The sequence below is a fragment of the Cucumis sativus genome, chromosome 1, assembly GCF_000004075.3.
Source record: "Cucumis sativus cultivar 9930 chromosome 1, Cucumber_9930_V3, whole genome shotgun sequence".
NCBI classification, from domain to species: Eukaryota; Viridiplantae; Streptophyta; class Magnoliopsida; order Cucurbitales; family Cucurbitaceae; genus Cucumis; species Cucumis sativus.
In genome coordinates this window covers 4,658,184-4,681,923 of record NC_026655.2, presented here as the reverse complement: position 1 = coordinate 4,681,923, position 23,740 = coordinate 4,658,184, and the positions used below count along the sequence as shown (strand labels likewise).

General features: G+C 30.6%; 3 protein-coding genes across 5 annotated transcripts; 1 reads left to right on the top strand and 2 right to left on the bottom strand.

Annotated features, from left to right (window-relative positions):
• The first annotated feature begins 398 nt into the window (after positions 1 to 398).
• LOC101210748 (zinc finger protein SHOOT GRAVITROPISM 5) lies at positions 399 to 3,120 on the top strand. Its single transcript, XM_011652642.2, has 3 exons — positions 399 to 796; positions 1,074 to 1,479; positions 2,253 to 3,120. The coding sequence occupies exons 1-3, from the start codon at positions 685 to 687 to the stop codon at positions 3,007 to 3,009; spliced, it is 1,275 nt and encodes a 424-aa protein (XP_011650944.1). The 5' UTR covers positions 399 to 684; the 3' UTR covers positions 3,010 to 3,120.
• A 5,209-nt stretch (positions 3,121 to 8,329) lies between these two features.
• Positions 8,330 to 12,190, bottom strand: LOC101210503 (monoacylglycerol lipase). 2 transcript variants are annotated; one of them, XM_004137583.3, is made up of 7 exons: positions 11,258 to 12,188; positions 11,113 to 11,151; positions 10,943 to 11,013; positions 9,659 to 9,723; positions 9,483 to 9,572; positions 9,309 to 9,401; positions 8,330 to 9,066 (listed from the first exon to the last, which is right to left on the bottom strand). In XM_004137583.3, the coding sequence occupies exons 1-7, from the start codon at positions 11,758 to 11,760 to the stop codon at positions 8,665 to 8,667; spliced, it is 1,263 nt and encodes a 420-aa protein (XP_004137631.1). In that variant the 5' UTR covers positions 11,761 to 12,188; the 3' UTR covers positions 8,330 to 8,664. The 2 variants fall into 2 exon arrangements, with proteins under 2 accessions (XP_004137631.1, XP_031736026.1); XM_031880166.1 differs by lacking the exon at positions 9,309 to 9,401 and having other exon boundaries at positions 11,258 to 12,190.
• Positions 12,191 to 15,769: 3,579 nt separating this feature from the next.
• Positions 15,770 to 21,422, bottom strand: LOC105434831 (transcription repressor KAN1). Of its 2 annotated transcripts, none has more exons than XM_011652636.2 (6): positions 20,399 to 21,422; positions 19,951 to 20,027; positions 19,174 to 19,219; positions 18,080 to 18,257; positions 16,967 to 17,027; positions 15,770 to 16,192 (listed from the first exon to the last, which is right to left on the bottom strand). In XM_011652636.2, exons 1-6 carry the CDS (start codon positions 21,003 to 21,005, stop codon positions 16,091 to 16,093), a joined length of 1,071 nt encoding a protein of 356 aa, XP_011650938.1. In that variant the 5' UTR covers positions 21,006 to 21,422; the 3' UTR covers positions 15,770 to 16,090. The 2 variants fall into 2 exon arrangements, with proteins under 2 accessions (XP_011650938.1, XP_011650937.1); XM_011652635.2 differs by having other exon boundaries at positions 16,967 to 17,030; positions 20,399 to 21,421.
• Between the last annotated feature and the right edge of the window lie 2,318 nt (positions 21,423 to 23,740).

Here is a 23,740-nt window from a genome sequence, read left to right as displayed (position 1 = left end):
ATAATATAATGATTAATGCATGGGAAGTGAAAGTAGAACTAAATTTCATTCATGTTTTTAGTAACTATATACTTTTGTTTGTATGTTTTTTGATTCTTTTGTTTTCCATTTTAGAGATGAAGCCTTTGGTTCCTTGTGAGTTTAAACTCTATTCTCATTCTCTCACTCACTTTTATATTTATATATATATATTTATATATTTAATCTCCTTTTGAAAAGTTTTTTCATTTGAGGAAACTCAATAACTACATGTGCTGAAGATGGTTGGAAGAAGTAAAGAGAGAAAGAAAGCTGGGGATAAAGCCTGAGGATACAAAAAAAGCTGATTCCAAAAAGCTGAAATTTTTAAAAGCCCATTAATTTATTTAAACAAAAAGCTGAAAAAAATAATAATAAGAAAAAAAAGCAAATTCTCTCTCTCCTCTTCCTCCTCTTCTTCAAATTTTCTCTCTCTAAAACCCACCTAATTTATCTTCTCAAAAGTTCCAATTTTTCTTCAAACCCCCCCTCCCTCTTTCAGTACTTCACCTTCTTTCTCCCAATATATTGCCTTCTTCTTCTTCCTCTACTTCTTCTTCTTCTTTGATTGATTTTTGCTCTCAAGTCCTCAAATTAATTCTCTCTTTTCATTTGAAAATTTTGAACCCCTTAAGTTGTTTCCTGCTTTTTTTTTCTCTTTTTCCCATGCTGGCTGATCTCTCTTCTCCTTCACTTCCTTGTTTTGAGCCTTTGTCTAATTGCTTTGAAAACAATGGAACCAATAACAAACGAAAAAGACGACCCGCGGGTACTCCAGGTGTGTTTTCTCTCTCCAGATTTTCATATAAACAATCAAACTATATATGTAACTATATATATACATATATAGTTTGTAATTATCATAATGGTATAGATTGATGAATTGGATCTTTCCCGTTTGAATATCTTGTAATAATTCAAATTAATATAAAATCAAGAATATGCCTTTTTTCTTTTCTTTTCTTTTTAATTCTTGGGCTAATTGCTATAATAATTCAATCTATCATTCAATTCAATCAATCCGCGTGTCATAACGATTGAGTTATGTTTGACAGACCCAGATGCTGAGGTGGTTTCTCTCTCTCCAAAAACCTTATTGGAATCAGATCGTTACGTATGTGAGATCTGCAATCAAGGGTTTCAGAGAGATCAAAATCTACAGATGCATCGACGTCGACACAAGGTACCATGGAAGCTGTTGAAAAGAACGGAAACAACAACCGTAGTGAGGAAACGGGTGTTTGTTTGCCCCGAACCCAGCTGTTTACACCATAACCCTACTCATGCTTTGGGGGATTTGGTAGGAATAAAGAAGCACTTTAGAAGAAAACATAGTAACCATAAGCAATGGGTTTGTGAAAAATGTTCCAAAGGATATGCTGTTCAATCTGATTACAAAGCCCATCTCAAAACTTGTGGAACTAGAGGCCATTCTTGTGATTGTGGTCGAGTTTTCTCCAGGTACATATATATTATTGGAACAGTTTAAGCTAGCTTTTGAATTCAGTGATAATTCAAAACATTATAAAGCCCTAGAATAATATTAGAATTTGTGTTTAATTAATTAATTTTTTTGGTTTGATATACATAATCTATAGGTTAATTTCTTTTCTGGCGGCTACTATACCTTTTTACATTTTTGTTTACTATTAATGGCTGCTGAATGTTTCTGACTGAAATATACAAACATTCATCATCGTAAACAACCACAAGTTTATATAATCAGCTTTTTGTGTTACAATTTGGCACATTTTCCAATGATCAGTTCATGTAGAGTTAGGTTTATTTTTTTAAAAAAATTAGATATATATATATAGATATACATATTTCAACTAGAATCAGTTTAAATTTTTGTCAGGAAAACGAATATTTTTGGTATTTTTACTTGTCTTATTTTTTTTATTGGTCCCATAGTAAATAATGATATTAAATTATGTACTTGGTATATATCATTGATTTTCTTTTATCTTTTCATTTAAATGTGACACTGTTCATATTCCTAAGTAATTCACCACATAAAAAAGATGTATTTTCTTTTCTTTTTGTTTGTAAAAGAATAATCTTTTAACGATGGGGTTGCTTTAAGTTTCTTGGATTAAAATGGGTTTGCAGCATTTCAGTAAATCTATCAATATTTGAAGAGAAAACTAATAACATGGGGTTATTGCTAAACCTAGAAATAATATTACAAATTTGTGTCGTTTAATTATTATTATTTTGGATTGTATTTATAGGGTGGAGAGTTTCATAGAACATCAAGATAATTGCAAACTGGGTCATCATCATCAACAGCAACAATCAGAACAAAAAATTCCATGTTTATCAAGAACAGCTTCAAGTCCAACTCCAAGTCCTTCTTCAGATACAAATTTCAGCTTCTTAAACCAAAACCAAAACCAAAACCCAAAATTTACTTCAACTCATCATCATCATCATAACCATGGAGCTGACAAATATTCGAAAAAAACAACAATAATTCCTCAAAGAATTATTGGCCATAATCATCAAAATCTAGACCTACAACTTTCCACCAATTCAACAACTTCAATTCACGTTTCAGTTTCTCCGAAAAGACATGAAAATTACTCAACCCATTTGCAACTTTCCATTGGTTCTTGCAATTATGGTGAGAAATTACATGATCATCATCATGATAATAATAATAACAGTAATGATCGTGATCATCATAATGACGACGACGATGATGAGAAATTAGGTTTTTTGAAGCTGAAAGAAGAAGCTAAAGAGCAAATGAGAATGGCCATGGAAGAGAAAGCAATGGCTGAAGAAGCAAGAAATGAAGCTAAGAAGCAAATTGAAATGGCTGAAAAAGAGTTAGTGAATGCCAAGAGAATGAGACAACAAGCACAAGCTGAGTTACAAAGAGCACTTGTTTTGAAAGAACATGCCATCAAGAAAATCAATTCTACTATCCTCCAAATCACTTGCCAAGTTTGTAGGCAACATTTTCATCCCTTCCCTAAAATTTGAATATTAATTCATTCCCTCCTTGTCATCGTCGTTGTCGTTGTCGTCCTCGATCCTTTTAATGACATCATAAATTTTACAATTCCTATACAAACATCTTCTTCACTTCCTTAAGTACCTCATATTTTATTATGCATTGTTTGAAGAAGTACTCATCTCTTCTTAGAGAAAAATAATCAAACAAACAAAAAAAAAGTTGAAGATTTTGTAGTATTCTCTCAAATCTATCATCTCATAAACAATTCCTGCATTAATGTTAATCATAAAACCATATGATCAAAATTTGCCATTTAACAAAAAGAAAGAAAAAGAGGAGTAGTTTTATTTTTCAATAATGTCTGGTAAAAAAAGAAGAGAGAAAAGAAAAGCTGATAGCATTTATGAGAGAGATAATAAGCCATAATAGCTTTCTTTAAAAAGAAAAAAAAAAGTAAAAACTATCAAATGTGAAATTCTAAAATGAGGGGTGAAAAAGAAAAAAAAAAGTTGGGTTATTTATTCTCTTTCAACACACAGTAAACAATCTAGTTGGTTTTTTTGCCATTGACGTTGAAAAATCAATTTAGGTCATACTTTCATATATATATATATAAATATATACTCATGGCATATTTTACAAAGATAAGAGTCAGAATGAAAGAAAAAGAAGAAAGAAGAAGACATTCATTCTTATAGAAGAAACTTTTTTTTATTTTTGGGAAATAAAAAGTTTTTTATATGGGATAAAATTATATTTTGGATGGGGAAGTCATGTCAAGAAATGATGTGTCTTCAGTACAGCATTAAAGAATAGGGCAGAGAGAGCAGAATTAAAAACAATTTCAGAAAGAAAGAAAAGAAAAGAAAAGAAAAGAAAGAGATTGTCCTTATGGTTTTTGTTTTTGAAGAAGGGGGGAGGGGTTGGTTACTTTTACTTTACAAATAAATACAAATGGAAAAAGTGCCATGTTTTTCAGTGCCACTGTGGGGAAGAAGATGGGGCCAAAGAGAGTTAATCATAGACTCACTTGTCACTCTCAATAAACAAACATACAGTCTTTTCCTTTGAACAAACACACACACACACACCCCCCATCTAGATCAACCCCCCATCCTTCTTCATTTCCTTTTCACTTCTATCCTGTCAAATCAACTTCATCTATCTATCTACATATATATATATATTAGATAATATTATATAAATACATTAATGTGAAGATCACTCTTTATTTGATTTAACGAGTTGATGAGTATGTATCATGAAATTTCTTGTGATATGGGTTTCAAGAGTTTAGATTTCACATGCATTTGTAATTCTATCTCTTACTTTGAATATTTTAGTGGGTTTTTTTTAGGAAGAAGCAAGAGTAACTTATAGGTATCATTTGTATAAATATTGTTGTGAAATTTCTCTAATATTGAATCTTCAAATTCTAGGTCCAGGGTCTCCTTAATCTCCTTTTCTTTCACTTGTAGTTGTGCAAATTGCACGCCCTTGGGCCGAAAGGTCCACATCGACTTTAGTGTGGTCGACATTTGGCCGGTGTGGGCCTATCGAGTCACACCAACATTTTTGCTTGTGGGTCGATTTGTCAAGGACCCATTTTGGACTTTGAGCTTGATTTTTGTGGTTTTGAATAACGGTTTTGTCCAATTTGAGTTTAGATAGCATTTAGAATCTAGCATGTTTTCAAGAAACTTATTAATTAAATGTTGATTCCCTATCATTGCAAATATTATTTAAACTATATATATATAAAGTAAAGGAAGAAAAAGCTATACACTCCCATGTTATGAATGATAGTTGTTTGAACATGAATTGCATTTAGTTAAGTTAAAAAAATAACACATTTCTTCTTTCTTATTCAAACCAAAATACCAATACAATGGTTAGTCAAAGTACGTCGTTTGTAATTAGATATGATATTGATAAAGATATCTAAGAAAAACAACTTAAGGGCTAAGTTACAAAATTTAAATTAATGAATCAAATTGTAAAGCTTTTATATTGCATTTTGTGTGTGAAAAATGTCACAAATTTTTTATTTTCTAGATGTTTTGAAATAAATCAAAGACTATAGCGAGTTTATCATATTTTTAGCTCGACGTGATAAGAATTAATTGTTCCAATGTATAGAAGAAGTTTCTTGTATCATTAATTTAAATTTCTGAAAAAAAGAAGAGAATAAGTCAAGTCATTTGTCATGAAAGAGTCAAAAGACAAAATCATATATATCCAAAAATCTGATTTAAGAAATTAAGAAAAGGAAAACATCTTGAAATATATATATTTTATTGTGATAAAATAATAATTAAAAGAAGCATATAATCCACAGATTCCAAATCTTAATTAAGAATTGTACTATGGTGTGGTCCTTTTAATGACTTCATTAGTAGTTTTTATAATGTGTAATCAAAGCCTTTTGGCAGTCCCATTATTTTCAACTTTCAAAAACATTCATTTTCAAAGAAAGAAAAACACTCATTTTTCAAATTCACTTAGGCTTAGACTTTGAACTTTATCAACTTTCTTAATTAATAATACATTTCTAAACTTTTAATTTTTTATTAATATTTTTTTTCAAATTTTTAATTTTATGTTTATTAGATTTTTTAACATTAATTTGAAAGTAAGACTCCACTCGATAATCTTTGGATATTTGAAAAAATAGCAAAAGAAAATTTATGATAATCGATTCATGTCACTACATTTTCTAAATTGCAAAAGTAACAAATTTAAAAATGAATAACCCTCTAATAACCATATAATATATCTAATTACTTGTCATATTTGTCATATACAACAAAAAAAAATGTGCTATGGACTATTTTTTTCTAATTTTTTTGAAATAATTAGTGATATCAGACGACTATCACACGGTTATTCGAAGCTATCACATTTTAAATTTGTTATTGTTGCAATTTAGAAAATGTAGCGACATGAGCTTTATTAACATAATTTTTTTTTGTTGTTTTTGCAAACGTCCCTTTTAAAATTAACCCTATAAATGTATATTTTTCTTATGATTAAATTTATTGCTTTGTCATAGGTATATATATTACCAATATTTTCAACATCTAAATTATTCTTTTTTCATTTGGCTAAGATTTCAACCGTTTTTTAAACCATTGCGAGAAATAAAGGAGAAATTGATATAGATCAAAAACAAAAACAAAATAATTTTCAAGCTAGACCTCAAAAACTCGATATAAAATTTTAAAAGTTTCAGTAACCGAAGGCTATAGTCGGAGTCGGTAGAATAAGTTCTAACTCCCTATCTCACATACGTTACCGTAACTCATAGACTATAATAATCAATTTTAAAGTAGGAACGTCCTTTTTGATGGGTGTGATTTTAGAGGGAGGGAAAAGAAAGAAAGAAAGAAAAGACCCGCAGTGGAAAGTGTAAGCATGACACCAGCTTAAAAGAAAAGTGGACTTTATTTTTCAGAACGTAGAACTTTTTGGTTTATTTTACAGTAGAGGGTGACTTTATTCCAATCCTAGCTACTTGCAAGAATTCTTTTAAAGAAACAAAAAACAAAAGAAGAGATTCTAAAAAACCCCAAAATCAAGGAGCAATAGGATGAGAAGGGAGGAATCCAAGAAGGAAACTGGAAACTTAGACAAAAAGCAATATGAGAGAGTTAACTCTGTTTTCTGAATGATGATACCTTTGAAAATAAAATAACAACATTTCCACAATTATCTAAAAGAAAAGAAAAGACAGCACAATGTAAACAAACACTTATTCACATCATTAAGCAATGCCAAAAATAATTAAAGATCATTACCTTAGATTACTGCCTTTTTCCAGCTTGTAAATCATATACACATTTGTTTTAGGACCTCCACTTTATGCTCTTCTTCCTACAATTAAGTAAACTCACTGTGTATCAAATATTAACTGTCTTCATAATGCAACCTTCATTTTCTTTTCAAAAGAATCATTTTTATTTAAAAATAGATATTCTATGCCGGACGGTGAAAGTAGTTTTATTATTAAAGAGAAAATATCATACTGCATATTTAGAACTCTAGAGAATTTATACAGTATGATTCTCTACGTTGTTCTAAGTGTATTAAACACGGATTTCAAAACTTTGGTTTGTACTTTTTAAGCTAACTTTGAGCAAAGATTGTATCTTTAAATTGCAATCTTTTTCCTATTTTTGTAACCAGGAATTTGAAGATAGATATGCAGTAATTACTATACTGTTACACATACATATATTGATATATGAAAGAGTGTACGGAGATTGTATTTCATCTCATCAGCTTCTGAAAGAAGGAACCTTAGCTTGTGTTGTTACTCTTCTTTATTTTTTATATAAAGTTGATATGGTGGGGGAAAGGCTTTCTTGTAAATTCCTTTGGTTCTTTCTCAGAACCCTTTTATCCTCTCTCTTTGTTTGGCCTTTTGTTAAATGTTTCTCTTCTCTATTAAGGAAAAGATTCGCTTTTCATGTTTAACTCTGGGGAATAACTGAAAGATCATCAGAGGAAACCATACTCTTTGAAGTCTTTTTATTCATTTATTAAGAGCCGAAATTTCATGAAGAAAAAGAAACGGAAGAACACACAGCAGGAAAGAAAGATTCATAATGTCGTATTTAATCACTTATACACTGGTAGCAATTGTTTAGGACTTGGTACTACACGTCAAAACGATTGAGAGAAAATCAGTCTATTCGTGATTCAGTCAAGTCATTAAACTTATTTTTCTTGATCTTTCATACTTGCTTCTAGTGCAGCCTTGTAAACTATGTTCGTCTCGTCTCCTTTCACCTAGCTTCTTGAAAAGAATAGATCTTCTCGTAACTAGCATGCGAAATATTCTACTTTGCAAGGACTTCCCACTTAAATTCCTTTTTTTATTATATTATCCTTTTGATGTTTAAATCTTTCGTTCATCACAAGCCTTACACTCTGGCAGTGTAAAAATGACCGTATGCCTCCTCAACAGTAATGCGCATGGTCCTTAGCAGCCAATTATAAGGCATTAAGTATATAGAGGTAACTCATAGAAGTATAACTAAAGAAACAAACAGGATAACTGCATATTGATCATTAACCAGAAGATTGTTACAGAAACACAATGTAATCCATCGCTTAAAAACGTTTTAAAAAATGAAATCGTTTCATAGACCCTTAATTTTGTAGTGTGCAAGAAAAATCTGTGGCTAGAAGATCTACTACTGAAATTGTAACAAAAAGGGACGGAGGAATGAATAGGTGTTTATTTTAACAAATTCTGTTGATTGAGAAAAAACAAATTAGCAGAAAAAGAGAACATAAACTACAATCGATGACTACGGTTTTGATTTACGGTTTCGAACTCGGTTTAAAAGGGAAAAGAAAGCTATTTTGTTCACTTAGATGATAATTTACGGTTTGATACAAAAAGGAAAAAAAGTTATGACTGAACATTTGATAATAACAAAATTCGAATGCGAACCTTCCTCCTACTGATAAAACAATGAAGGAGCCAAACTGGAAAAAATAGCCCAGAAAAGTTCCCCTTATAAACACAAAATTCACCAAGTTGATGAACTTTTGTAGACTATAAACATCATCAAACAACCAGTATGCTGGCGCAGCCATCATCATCATCTACCAACACAATTCTTTTGGTTCTTCCCATCTCTCTCTATTCCAATAATATAGACTTTTCCATTTTACAATCTATTGTTCATCCAGTCAATTATGTCTTTCATAATACTCTGTCTTTCTGGTTCAAATAGGAGATCATGTAGGAAACCTTCAAGCAATTTGATGGATTTGTCGGTTGAGGATGCTTCTTTGTAAAGTTTTTGGGAGGCTGTTGGATCAGTTACTTCGTCTGCAGTGCCGTGTAGAACAAGGAATGGAACACTTATTTTGCTCAAATTCTGCTGCAGGTATGAAGAGATCTTGAGAATTTCGTAACCGGTTCTTACGCGGATGGCTCCTGTGTAGACTAGAGGATCTGAATATTTGGCTATCAATGCATCCGGGTCTCGAGTCACTGGAAGGGTTGTCTTGTTTGCAGAACCAACTTGGAGTGTTGGCAACAATAATGAAACTATGGGAGCAAGGACCTGCAACCAGATAGCATTTCGTTAAAGATAGCAATCCCAACAATGCCAATCAAACAAACAAACAGAAGTTCCATTACTTAAAGCTCCATCTTGGATTCATTTTCCTTCTACCCAATTTTTTACCTCAAAACCAATAGTAACAAGAGCTCCCGAAAGGAAACTCTTTCTAGCAATCACTTGAGTGGATAATAAAATTGGTTCTGTCCAAGGAGAACAGGTTTTAAAGGAAGGGTTTTACTCACTGCATAGATGGAGTGAGATGGTTGAACTCCAACTGCTGGTGATGTAAGAACCACTCCTGATATGCAAGATCCAATACTAGGGTCGAGCACCGCCTAAACAGTAAACTGACCAATTTAGAAACAGAAGAATGTACGGAAATTGTAAGCACGTTATCATTTAGAGGAAGGTCATACCTTGAGAACCATGGCTCCTCCTGTGGAATGTCCAAACAAGAAACAAGGCAAGCCCGGGTTATCAGCCAAAACCTTCTGAAGATATGATTTCTGCAATATTTTCCAATAGAAACTATCATCACGGAACTTGGAAAAAGCACACAAATAAATAGCAGATGATGGAAATCAGAACATACCAAATCAAAAACAGCATCATCAAGAGAATGAACATAAGCATGCAATCCGTCACTCCCACCATGACCTGTAAAAGAGCAAAGAATTTAAGATCAATGTCACACGTAACTGCAGAAGATTTGACAATGTAATGGACAAGAGCTGATTTAAGATCCCCAAGACCCAACGTTAGACGCTTTCAATAGCAATGTAAGCAAGGCATTAGCACTAGAAGCCATGAAACAGTTAAAGAGAAAGGCTTCTAGGTGTTTTAGTTCACGTCAAGATGCTTTGTTTCTTGAGTGAAAGTTTGTCAAGGTGCATTACTTGATTTCGTGTATAAAAGCATAGGGCCTCGGCCGATCTTCCAAAGGTTAACCCTCCTCCTTTCTAGTAAAATTACACATATTATCACACGGCCTCAGATAACAATCTTACTCTATAAAAGGGAAGCTTCACATGTTACTCTATGGCACCGGCATCCCAAATGCCTTTATGTCCTGCAACATCCAAATATAGATGCATTGTTGAAGAATTGAAATCTCTAGACTAAGGAAACAGTAAATTATAAAAGAAAACAGCCAGATGTCTATATTTTGAAGGATTTACGGTTGTATCATAAATACCAGCCTCTCCGACATGAAACCTTTTTTTTCATTAAATTATGAGTTAAGTCTTCCATTAAACGGAAAAGAAAATACAAAGACGAACAACAAGAAATGGTCACAAAGAGACTAGACCAACTAAAAAACAAGTCTCCAATCTAGTAGAATAAGGGATAATTGCAAAAAAACTTTGCACTACACCTCTAACGAAGTATTATGTCTAACAAAGGATCAAAGATCACTAGTAGAATGTTCTATCTCTCTAAAAACTCTAGCGTTCCTCTCACTCAAAGACCCTACGACATTCCACAAAAGCAACTTGCTAAGAACGGCTCTTGCCACTCGTTAAAGAGTTTGTCTTTTCCAACATTGTATAGCTCTTAGTACAAAAAATACTTGTAAATGAGGGAGAATGCGAGACGGCACTGGTCAGGTCCAATGGAACATGTTCGTCAGTGTCGTCCCTAATGCTCCTTGTCATCCTCCTCCTCTTATATACCCCCTAAACTTAATATAAATTACTAAAATTGACTTCGGTCATCAACAGTAGTACCGAAGAAAATAACCCCTTCTAAGTTTCTGATAGTAAATTAATGAAAATTCGGATTGAATTAAGATTAGTACAAGTATATGCCAATCGAGTTGCGCCAGTAGAAAGGTAAAAAATAATGATCATAACAATAATAAAGTCAGCACACTTACCAATCCAATCCATGCCAAAAACCTTATAGCCATTTGCATTTAATTGCTTGGCAAAATCACTGTATCTACCACTGTGACAGCAAATTAAAGAGAATTTAATTCACTTTAATTACCATGCAATTAAAGGACCAAACAAAACCATAAATATTTAGAATTTACAAAGCACATACCTGTGTTCATTTAGTCCATGCAAGAGAACCACCAGTCCCCTAGAAAAGAACACATTATACTCTAACAGGTCAATATTACTATTCAAAAACTACAAATTGATTAATATGTCTTTATCCTTAACAGAGAAATTATTTAATCCCTAACCTTATCTTAAGGGACACAGGCGTCCACGATTGAGTAAAGATCGTATTTCCTCTTGGGGATTGAAAGAGAAGAAACTCTCTTATTGAATCCTCACTTTTATCCTTATCCTCAACCACCCTCCTTATTGCCAGAGCTCGTCTCACCGCCACCTCCTGATCCACCGCCACTGCCACCGTCGGCGACAAGGAGTTGGTACTATTACTATTGCTGTTATTACTACTACTACTCTTCCAAGAGACGATTGTCGCCGGAACCCGCACCGTCGGGCATTTCCTTTCTGACTTATCATCTCTTGGCTTATCCGCCACCGATTGCCCACGCTTCGGGCCACGGAAAGGGAATAGTAGCAACAAAACGAAGGCATTGACCAACATGATTAAACTCTTCAATGCTCGCATCGACAGCAATGCGTTTATGCGACCGCTGGCACCGGAGGTTAGAATTAGCGACGACGAGGATGAGGACGATAACACCGTGGGATTCCCTTTCACAATTGGCTCCATAGGAACTAGTCCGATTCAATATTCAGAAAACCCTCACGTCTCTACCTCTCTCTCTCTCCCCTCAAGAAAAAATATTTTCTCGTCCCAATAATTCTGCTCTTCGTCTCATTCACAATCTTAAACAGAGAAAAATGAGAGATTGAGAAACAGAACAGACAACGACGATGACGACGACCAAAAAACCGAAACCAAAATTTTCCTAAAAAATCGAACAATTTGAGGAATGTCCCTAATTATAGCTCTTCCCCCAATTTTAGAAACAAAATCTAAAAACAAGGTAGAAAGAATTTCTTCGAAATCCTGAATTTTGTAATTGACAACAACACAACAAAGATTACTGCTCCAAATATTTTCTCCGTTCTTTAGCCCTTACACAACGAAAATGGTGGAAGGAAGAAGAAGAAACTTGAAGAAAGCGGGAAAGTTCCAGAAGGGTTACCATAGTATAAATTAAAAAATTGAGAACGACGAGACTTTCTGGGCCACATGTCGTTTTCTAAAGAACGACACGTGTTAGTTATGCGGCGTTGAGAGGCGGTTTCTGGTCAGGATTTGTTCGGTAGGCTTCCTGAAAATTCGGTAAATCATGTGCCACGTGTAGGTTTACTTGTGGGGTATGTGTTGTCTTTGCGACACGTTTCGGAATTCTTATTTTTTGGGTATTTCTTTTTTCCTAATCGGTTTAGATAAGAGGGAGGGTGGGGAATGGGGGATTGTGTTGAGACGTGGACATATCAAAAACGTTTATTGAAAGGCGTGGCAAATATATCAAATCGAAGTGATTAGATTTCGGTGGGAGTCTTCGTTCCATTGAGAGTGATGGGCCTGGCCCAAAACATAAAGCCCAACTATTATCCATTTGCCCAATCCGAACTACAAAATCATTTCAGTACTATACCATCAGATTTTAAATAATTAAATATATAGTAAAATTGTTAAAGAATCTTAAAATAAATTAAAATATATACTGCACACTTTTATAATTGTCTATCAATATTACTGATAAAAGCATATTGATGTCTCTATTATTGATATAATATGAAAATTTTGTTATATGTTACAAGTATTTTATCAGATTTGTTGTTTTTGACAATTATCCTATAGCAAAATCTATCAATGATATGAGATTCATGTAATAAATATTGGTCTAAGTCCATCCGTGATGGAAATCTATCATAAATAGACTTAACTACTTTTACAATTTTTTAAAAATGTTGCTACATTTCTAATGATTATTCGGAAAATTGCTATCCATTATAACTATCTTGAAAAACTAGCTTACATGTATGTAACAGTATTACATTTAATGAACAAAATAGCACATACGAAAGTAAGGATTTGTTTGGATTGGTTCAAGTAAAAATCTTTTTTCAAAAACTCATTTTTGTTTAAACTATTTTTTTTAGAAAATAATTGTGCAAAACCCATATAAGAAAAAAAAAAGATTTATTAATTTTAGGAATAAAAATGAGGTTGGAGTAGGTTGAAATAAAGGAAAAAGGGAAGGGGCAAATGAGTAAATAAGGGTATTATTCGAACAGTTAATAAAGAGGGATGTCAGAAAAATAAATGAAGTTGTTCTCAGCATTGGCATGGTGCAGGTTTTTTTCTCTTTTATTGCCCCCACTTATTTAATTCCCCTTTTTCTTTCTTTCAAAGAAAAATCCCTCTTTCAACATTCAAACAAAAATAAATGCATATGCACATATCTAATTCTAATCTAACATAAACATCACAACAATTTTCCTTTTTTTTTTTTTTGTTCTTAAAGAAAACCTAGTTCATTTTCCATCCAAATTCTCAACAACAATGTCCACTTCCTATTACCCATTTAATCAAGTAGTTAATCAACTTGGATTTGATCTACAACCCTTCAGATAAACTAAATAAAATGACTCGTTGATTGGGCATCATCTCCTCCTAAAACTTAGGTTGTATTTCTCTTTGACCTATGAAATTTAGATAAATGTGATATTGTTTATGGTAGCGAGGAGTGTATTATTATAGTTTGATTAGTATAATTTATGTTTGAAATGTAGATTATTTTGGTTTGAGCTATAATAGTATAAAATGTGTGTTTAGTGTGTAAATTGTTTTAATTTGATAAGAAAATAGTAAACGTTGTTGCAAAGAATGAAGAAATGATGAATATGTCAAATAGTAAAAATTGTAACAAAATACAATAGCGAACCGAGAGTCTTGAGATAGTGTTTATTGTAGCAAGAAGTGGTTATTATAGGTATTTCTAATTTATAATATGGATTATTCTCTTTAATAACAAACAATTCTTTATGTGCTCGTTAACAAAACTAACATATTATTTTTTAACGTAAAGTAAATTTGTGTGTCAATTCTTTAATTTCATGTGCAAATGATCTTTTTACTATTCTTTATTTGTCGAATTCATATCATGTTTGGGTTATTATACTTATATAACGAGACAAAGAATAATATTTTTCAAAGTTGAAATTTTAAAAAACGATATATATATATATTGATGCGTTGATGCGAAATGTATAAATTTCTTGGCTACTTTATGTTGTGAATGTTGAAAAATGGTTGAAGAACCCTTTTTTGAGAGTGGAAAATCCAATCAAAGATATGGAATTTACAAATTAATAAAGAAGTGAGAACCAAAAAAAGAAAAATGATGAATTAAAAAGTCATGGTTTCACATTAGAATAGTTCCTCATAAAAAGTAGATTTGGTTGAAAAGCAATTTGTAAAAATGGATAGATAGTGAAAAGAAACAACACATCTATATTGGATTTAAGCTACTCAACCACGTGACTAACTAGTTTTCATCGCTTTCATTCCAATCTTTTGTAGTCATACAAGAGAATATGATACATATCGTTCGTATAAATGGAAAAATTCTTATACGATTTAATTGATTTTGATAAGTCATAGAAGAAAATGAGTGACAACGACGAACTTATTGTTGATATTTACTTGATTCCAACGTTTATTTATGTTTCTTTTTTATTAAAATAATCATTTTCAATAATATTCACTAACACGTGCCGATGTGTTAGAGATCAAAACGGATGTGATTCGATTTTTTCTATCTTTATTGTACTTTAAAGAAAAATAGGTATGAGAGTGTGTATGGAATACTTTTACCATTTCTTTCACTTATTTTCAATAAAGAAATTTATGTTGTATTATATTCAAAATTATTTGTTAATTATAATGCTTGGAAATTAGTTAATTTAATATTGCTATATTATTGTTTTTCTCCCCTTCCAAGACTAAAAAATATTAAATATTAATGACCGGTAAATTATAAAATACAATTTTAAATGAAAAGGAATCAGTTTTGTTTCGTTTATTTGACTTTTTTCTCACGTACATTCCGATATTTTAACTAGATTGACAATAAAAAGATACAAAAAAAAAAAAAAACTATAAAATAGTTCAATTAATAATTTCGATAAAGGTTACAAAAACACTTACGAGCTGAGCGAAATAGTGACAATGTTAGTAGAATTATAAAAGAGAAACTTGTTTTTGGAACATTGAAGAACAACGAGATATTAGGAATATCTTTCGATAAACTTATCTAAAAAAAAAAAAGTAAAACATGGAAGATTAAGAAACTAATTAAAGTTGTAATGACTTCAGTAACAATACAATTCAATTAAATTAGGACCTATTCCCTAAACCTAATTGCTTCAAATTACTTTACTTTAATAAAAACAAAAGGCTTCATACAAAAGTAATTTCACCTTCTTTTAATTCAAAAAGGGGTCTAAATAAAGTTAAATTTATACCCGACCATCTCTCAAAAATAAATCTTTATCTATAAATCAGAATCCAATATGAAAAACTTCAATATAATTTAATATCAAAACACAAACAAGTTAATACTTAATAAAAAGGAAAAACATTAGCTTTGAGTCATTAATTAAATTAAAATTTAAAAAATAAATCAGCAAGAACAAACAAAAAGTTTTGTCTAAATTACACATAAAGAGAATCCAATTCCTCAATATTCCACATAATCCACTACCAAAAATAAAATGATATTCTTCTCCTTTTTCCTTTTGCAAACACCTTAATGCAGTGACTAAACATCAATCACAACACATACAGCTTTAGATTGGGCAAAAATATGTTTAAGGACCAAATAAATAATATAGATTAAATAATATGCATCTTCAACAACTATATATACATAATAATACTATATATATTATCTTTTATATTTAATTAACATGATTTTTTCTTATATATATTTAACTTACATATATATATAGATATATATTGATATTTTCATATAGCTAATAGTGATATATATGGAAAGAAATTAAATGGGGGGTTTTCTTTTTTAGTTGTGCCAATTGTGTTTCATTGATAACTCCTTGCTTGGACTGTTCAAGTTTAGATTCAGTCCCATCAAACTATTTGGATGACCTAACTCATAGCATTCCTGAAAAAAGCAAAAGAAAAACAAATACACATGGGGTTATGTGTTTGGTAGGTTGAATTGTTCGAGTTCGAGTTGAGTTCGTTTGAACGTGTAATAATATATGATATTTGAGTGTGATGTTATGATATAACAAAGTCCTTTCAAGGATTGTAACAGAGATTTAATAAAAGGATGTGTTTTGTTAGTAAATTTTAGAATTTTTTGTTATTGAGAGGGTTTGCTTTGATTATGGGTTTTTATCTTCTAATTTTATGTTTTTTTTTTTGGAAATGTGTGCATGTTTAAGTGTAGTAAATTACTTTTAAAAATATTATTATCAACCTTCTAATCAGATCTTCTTTAAAAAAGAAAGAAAAAAAAAACGATTTTCAATAGATTTTTTTATTAAATACAGATAATATTTCAATACAATTGACTTTTAAGAAATTATTCTATAGTTTATTTACAAAGTAAAAACAAAGATCAAATTTTAATAATAGTAAGTAAAAAATAAAAAGAAGAAACCACTTTTAGTTTTGAAATTTTTGCTTAAAAGAATCATATATTTTTTTCAAAATACATATTCCAAAAGCAAAAAGTTAGTAAAAAAATTATATAAAAAATAATGGTTAAGCCTTAGAGATCAAGAAATCAAATGTATTCAATTATATTAAAGAACAAAATAAAAAAGGCCAAATATTGTATAATAAACTATGCTATATTTTTATGTAGGGAATATATAGGAAAATTAGATAAAATCAAATTTTGCATTAGTTAAAGAAAAAAAAATCTTACCTCTGATTGATTTTCTGATCCAAATACATTAGCACTTCCTGGAGAGCTTCGCTCCCATGCTCTTCTAAAACAATAAATTAACACAATCATAATCATAATCATCTATTTTGTTATGTTATAATTTTCTCTGTGTAGAAATAATTAGGTAATTAGTAATGAGTAAGAGAACATAAAACAAATAAAGCCAAATATTTAGATCTTTATAGTAAACAAATGATATAGTGAATGATTTGAGAAACATATACAATAATTATTATTGTAAACTATAGTATATATGGAGTAAATTAAATCCAATATTCATATAACACATACATGTCTTTCTAGGGTAATGCTAGCATGTGAGATTATATACAAAAGCTGATTATATCACTAATTTTAAAAGAAAAATGGCATAGCAAAAGACTGCAGTTCTTGTGTGCCACTTACATTATCATAATTGTGTAAAGCTGGTTCTTAGTTTTTTTTTCTTTCTTTCTTTTCTTATCCTATCTTTTCTTTAAATAAAAAATCCTAGTCTCATTAAAAGATAGGTTTTACTGAATGATCAGTAGATAAGTTCAACCGACAAAAACATGTATACGATGAATTTCGACAGATGAATTTCGACAGCAAAAGTTACAAACTCTACGTAGGTTTAATAAGAATACATAGAAATCAAAAATAACTAATCGACTTAGAAAAATGGTAATTGTTGGTGCATTATCCACTAAAAGCTATATATTTGGGTTTGACTCATTAAAGGCTGCATTTAAACCTATACAATACAATAACAAGCTAAGAAGCCTACTATTTCGTGCTACCCACTAACTTTTACACCAATGAAAAACAAATGGACTAAAAGAAAACTCTTTACAAATCACAAACATAATGAACATATCAATATTTAGTGAATATTATTCAAACAAAAGTGGTGGTAGTAAGAGAAAAGGAAATAGGAAGGGGAAGGTAAAGCTGCCAAACACAACAAAGCTTAACTCTTCTTCAAAAAGATTTATATATATATATATACAAAATTTGATATTTTCTTTACCAAAAAAAAGAAACATATAGTACCAAAGGAAGAGACATAAGAGACCAAGAAATTAATGGAGAGAGAGAAGAAAAAGAAATTACCTTGAAGAGTTACTTTGGTTATTAATGGAAGGAGTTGAAATTCCATTAGTAAGATGAGGATGAGGATGATCCAAAGATGATGGATTATTAGTAAAATTTCTTCTATGATTGAGCAAACAGTTAGCTTCATGATGTGGGGTTGGTGTAGCAGGCAAGAAATCTTCTTCCCCAGACCCTTCTGAGATCATATTACATTACATTCACATAAATTCACTTAATTTGTTTCTTTAAATAAATAAATAACATTAAAGTTGATACTCTAGACAACTCAAATTGAATATAGTTTAATCGAAATAATATTTGTATTATTATTAACCTCAAAGTTAATAGGGTAGACGTCATTCAATTCATGCACATTTCACATGGTGTAAAAGAATGAATTTATGCAAGTCTTGAAAAAAAAAGTCATCATAGAAAGATCCATTTGATGTAACTAGGAACATTTTATAACTCTTTCGTTGAGTTTAGATTAGTAATGACATTTGCACACTCTCTTTCGCCATTGAAGTTAATGGTTTAATCTTTCGTTCTTACAATTGTTTTACTTTGTTTTTTCTGTTTACGACAAACTCTTTTAAATGTTTTATGAAAATGTGACCAAAGGCTAGACGAATTCAAAACTCGAGGTAATTATTTCTAATGTGTGATTTTTCTTTACCTTTTGTATTGACTTTTATTCGATAAAAATGAATGACAAGTATCCTATGATGGCTTGACCGTTAAGTAAAACAAAGAAATTAGTACTGTCTTCCAAGCCAGAAACACTTCTAATAGCTTACTAGGTTTTTAATTATAAGGCCTAGGAAAAATGTTTGGCATTCTATAATGTTGTTTGATGATGATGATGATGGGTATTGTACTATATTTATAATGGATGCATGTGAGAATGAGAATTAATTTCCATGCAAGACACAAGGTATAACATTAAATTTAAAGTGGGTGAAGAACTTTTATTAAAAAGAAACACACATACACACATACACACATACACATGAACAATTTCTTCTTCTTTATTCTTATTGAACTCAAAAAGAAGAGAAGAAGAGGCTGTATTATTATCATTGGGTGAGTTCTAAGGAATTCGAATTTTATACCTGAAGAAGCTGTTTGTTTGTCGGTGTTTTTAACAGTACGATACATCTGAAAAAGAAGACAAAAAATAATTTCTCACATATTAATATATATATACACACATTTTCAAAGAAATAAAATTGATAATACAGCTGACATGAAAGTTAGAACAAAAATAATGGACTTTAAGAACGTTATTATTGTTGTTAATAAAACAAAAACGTGAAAAAGATCAAAACTTTGAAGGACCCATTTAGAAATAAAACTGAGAATGAAATGATTTGGTTATTATGGAGTTGTAAAATTATAAAGTGAAAGAATTTTGGAAATGGGGGTTTTGTTTTGAGGGTTAAAAAAATATATTATTATTGTGTTTTTTCTTTTTTGGGTTTGGAAAGTAAATTTTTTTGGGGAAATGGTTATGTATTATTGAGAAATGATGTGAAATTTTATCTCTCTTCTTCTTTTCTTCTTTTTTTTATCTCTCTCTCACTCTAAAAGGATAAAAATTGTCCTGTTTTGTAACAACATTCAGACTTTTCTTCACCTTCTGAATCATTCATTCATTCATTCATTTTCATTTTCATTCATTTCTCTCAACTTTGGTAACTGTGCCACAGGGATTCCTTCTATATAGAGAGAGAGAGAGGGAGAGAGGGAGAGAGGGAGAGAGAGAGAAAGGGTTTTTTTTTTTTAAATAAACCATAAAAGGAGAAGCTTTTTACAAGGAAAAAGAAGAGATCTCAAATGGGTTTCAATTAAGTTTCAAGACTAAATTATGGGGTTTTCAATTAAATTACCTGTAAATGGCTCTTAACATGAGCTAGAGTGAGATCCTTCACATCCATTAGCTCCAGCACTGATTTTGGAGTTGCCCCTAATCATATATTAAAAAAAAACAATTCAATTTTTTTTTATCATATTAATTCAATTTGTCAATTTAAACAATATAGGCTTAGTAAATAAATACTTCAATAGCTTATCTCACACTCCACTATATATTGCATATTGTTAAACCCAACAAGAGAAAGAAAGAAAAGAAAAAAAAAACAAGAATCTCTGTCCAGTATCCAACGTCATTTACTCATCAATTAATATAAGTAATTGCTGGTTGAACTACTTTTCAATCACACTTCAGCTTAAATTCTTGGGTTTTGACCCGACAAGATGAATTTGTTATCAAACTTTTGAGTTTTAGTTGTGATTTAATAAATGAGCGAAATGGAGAGAGGGCGAGATAGAAAGTACTTTCATGGCCACCAAGAAGTTCGACAGCACGAATGAAACGAGCATGAAGAGAAGAAGTCCAACGCATCCTTGGAGCTCTAGCATTTCTTCGACTTTGAATCCTTGGCATCAACAATGATCTCGATCTATTATTACTATAATTACTCGAAAAATCCGAAACCCCAAAATGAAGACTTTGTTGATTTTGAAAAACAAACTGATGGTTCTGATTTTGATGATTAAAATTCTGCTCTTGGTTTCTCAAACCCTCCATTGTTATCCCATTATACCTCCCTACTGCCTGATCTTGTTGTTGTTGAAATGCCCTAAAACTCAAACACGGCGGTGGCGACATCGACGACGACGAAGTTGTCGGTTGTTGGTTTCGGTTGAAATACCTTGAAGAAGACAACAACCCGTTATTGTAAACTGGGATTCCTCTAATGGGTCGGAACCGATCCGTCGAAACGTCGATCGCCGACGTTGAATTATTAGACAGAGAGAGCTCGGTGTCAACTTGCTGTACTTGCATTTGTTGTGGCCAAATATCAACTGAAGGAGATTGATTAGATTTTGGAGGGCTAATTTGAAGAGATAGATCAGGAACAATAATGCCTTTCTCCAACATTTTTTTTAGTGGGTAGTATTTACAATTTTTGAAGAAGAAAAAAAGGCAAGTAAAGATCTAGTCTTTATGCAGGAAAGTAGTGGAATTTTTGCAAAATAGCAAAGAGGAAGAAGCTTTTAGAAGTGGGTTTTGTTTAGTTCTTTGTTTTGAGAGTAAATCAAAGAAGTAAGAAGAAGAAGAATAAGAACACAAGAGAGAAAAAGAGTGGTTTTTTTTCTTCTTTTCTTGGCTTTTTTTTTTTTTTTGGTATGGATGAGAAATTGATGAGTCAGAAAGTGAAAGGGGGTTAAGTAAAAGTTTTAAAAGAGAGAGAAAAATTAGGTTAGAGAGATAGGGGGAAAAGGAAGGAATTTTGTGTTCTACAAAACAAACAAACATCCTTGAAGGTTTAGAGAGAGAGAGAGAGAGAGAGAGAGAGAGAGGGAGGTAGAAACTCCAAAAAAGAAAAAGAAAAGAAAAAAAAAATGGAGAGAGTATGTGTAGGAAAATGACAGTTGAACAAAGAGAGACTGTGTGAAAGTCTCTATCTTTCCTTCCAATTTCTAATTATTTCTATTTTTCTCTCTCTATCATGAAATTATTTATTTTAATTTCATCTCATTTTTTTAATAATAATAATAATCCTTAGTCTTAGGAGGAGGGAAAAAAAAATACCCTTTTAAAAGAAGATCACCCCTTTTGCTGCTCTTTGCATTTTGACTGCTCAAAACACACACCACTTAGATGAGAGAGAGAGAGAGAGATTTGTGAACTCTCTCTTTCTCTCTTAATTTGTTTGTCATGTTCCAACAGAAAAACTTGTTGAACTTATGTATGTTGACAGTGATGAAATGATATCACTTTAACAAATCTTATTTAGGTTTATATATATATATATATATATATATATGAATTTGACGAGAATAAGAGCTCGATCTTTGTTTAGAAAAATGATTATAAAATCTCGTTTAATACCAATGTTGTATTTAGTTTTTTCTTTTATCTCTTTAAAAAAAATTGAGCTTAATGTTCATTCAATGATTTCTTCCATTTTTTTATTTGATGTTTTAAAAAACTCATTCTAAGTTTTGAAAACTAAAAAACGTTGTTATAAGTTGTTTTCAAATATATGAAAATACATAAAACTATTTACAAATGTAGCATTAAAATTTTAAGAATCTATTAAACACAAATTTAAGAATCTATGCACCTATAAATAAATACAAACTCCAACATCTTACTTCAAAGTCGAAGTTAATAAATTTTATATATGAGTGGGGTTATGCTCGTGTTACCATTCTTTTTGTTCTTCTATGGTTCTTTCGTTTTCTCATTTTCTAACTACGGTGTAGTATTTTCTTATTTCTTCATTTGCAAATAAATGATATCGCTAATTATAAATACACATTAATGGTCTCAAATATAATGTATTATCTTTTGTGGAAAAAAAGTTTGTTAATTAACTTGATCCAAAAAAACTAAAAAAAAAAATTGTTGAGAAGTTGGATGGAATTTAGAAAGATTGATTATTTTGTGCTATTATCTTTAAAATAAGAACTTATTCTAAATCGTTACGTATGGTCTTTGCTTTGATACCACGAATACTTTATCATATTTCGTGTATTATAAGGCTTATATTAAAAGTGGAAAATTCTTATTTTGAAAGGATTTATATGTATATATTTAAGCTAAAGTACCCAACATACCCCTTTGAAGATCACATTTATACCCCAAATATTTTGTAGACAAATTATTATTAAATGAAGAAATGAAATTAAAATGAATGTGTAATAATTTGAGGGTTGAGGCAAAGAAAATCCAAAGCTTAGGTTTAAATACAATAAAAGTGACAGATGTGATCACTAAACCCAATAAGATAATGCTGAAAATGGGATGTAGGAATTAAAGAAATAATGGAAAGAATAATTTAGGAAAAGAAAATATATGATTAAGAAAAAATTGGTGGGTGTAATTGTCAAGAACAATGATTAATTAGTGGACCCATTGACCTCAAATCTAAAGAGAGAAAGAGAGAAAGAGAGAAAGAGAGAAAGAGAGAGAGAGAGTCTTAAAGGGTTGTTTGTTCTGATTCATATGGTTGTGGAAATTGGAATGAAAAGAGAAAAAGAAAAAGAAAAATAATGAACCCTAAATCTATTTTTGAATATCATACAATAATAATAATATTTATTATTATTATTTTGTAAATTTGCTTTCCAAATATTCTCTTCAAAATCCATTGGCCAACCACTTTGTGGAAGAGCATATTTTGGGTTTATATTTGAGTTCACAATATTCTATGTATTTCCCTTTTTCTTTTCCAATTTCCAATTTTTCAATATATTAAAAGAACAAATTTAACATTGACGTTTATCATCGATCATTAGTTAAACCACATTAATATATTTTATAGATAGAGATTACTAGAATATATTTGTGTAATTAAAAATGAGTTATTCGTTATTGTTTTTTAGTTTCGTGTAATGAATAAAAAAGTACATATTATGTGTGCATTGTTCTAAAATAAATTTTCGATTAACGAAACGTTTTTTAAAATATCAACTTGAATATAACTCAATTTGTTGGATGTTAGTAACTAATTGAAGCTCATCACTCCTATATATTTTGAACTAAGAAAAAAAAAATCTTAAATCCTTGTTTTAATTTGTAAACTCACGTTTGCAACCAAATTTTATTATATCAAATAGGTTCTTGTAAGTTGTTATGGTGAATATAGCTCAAATTTGTGATAAATA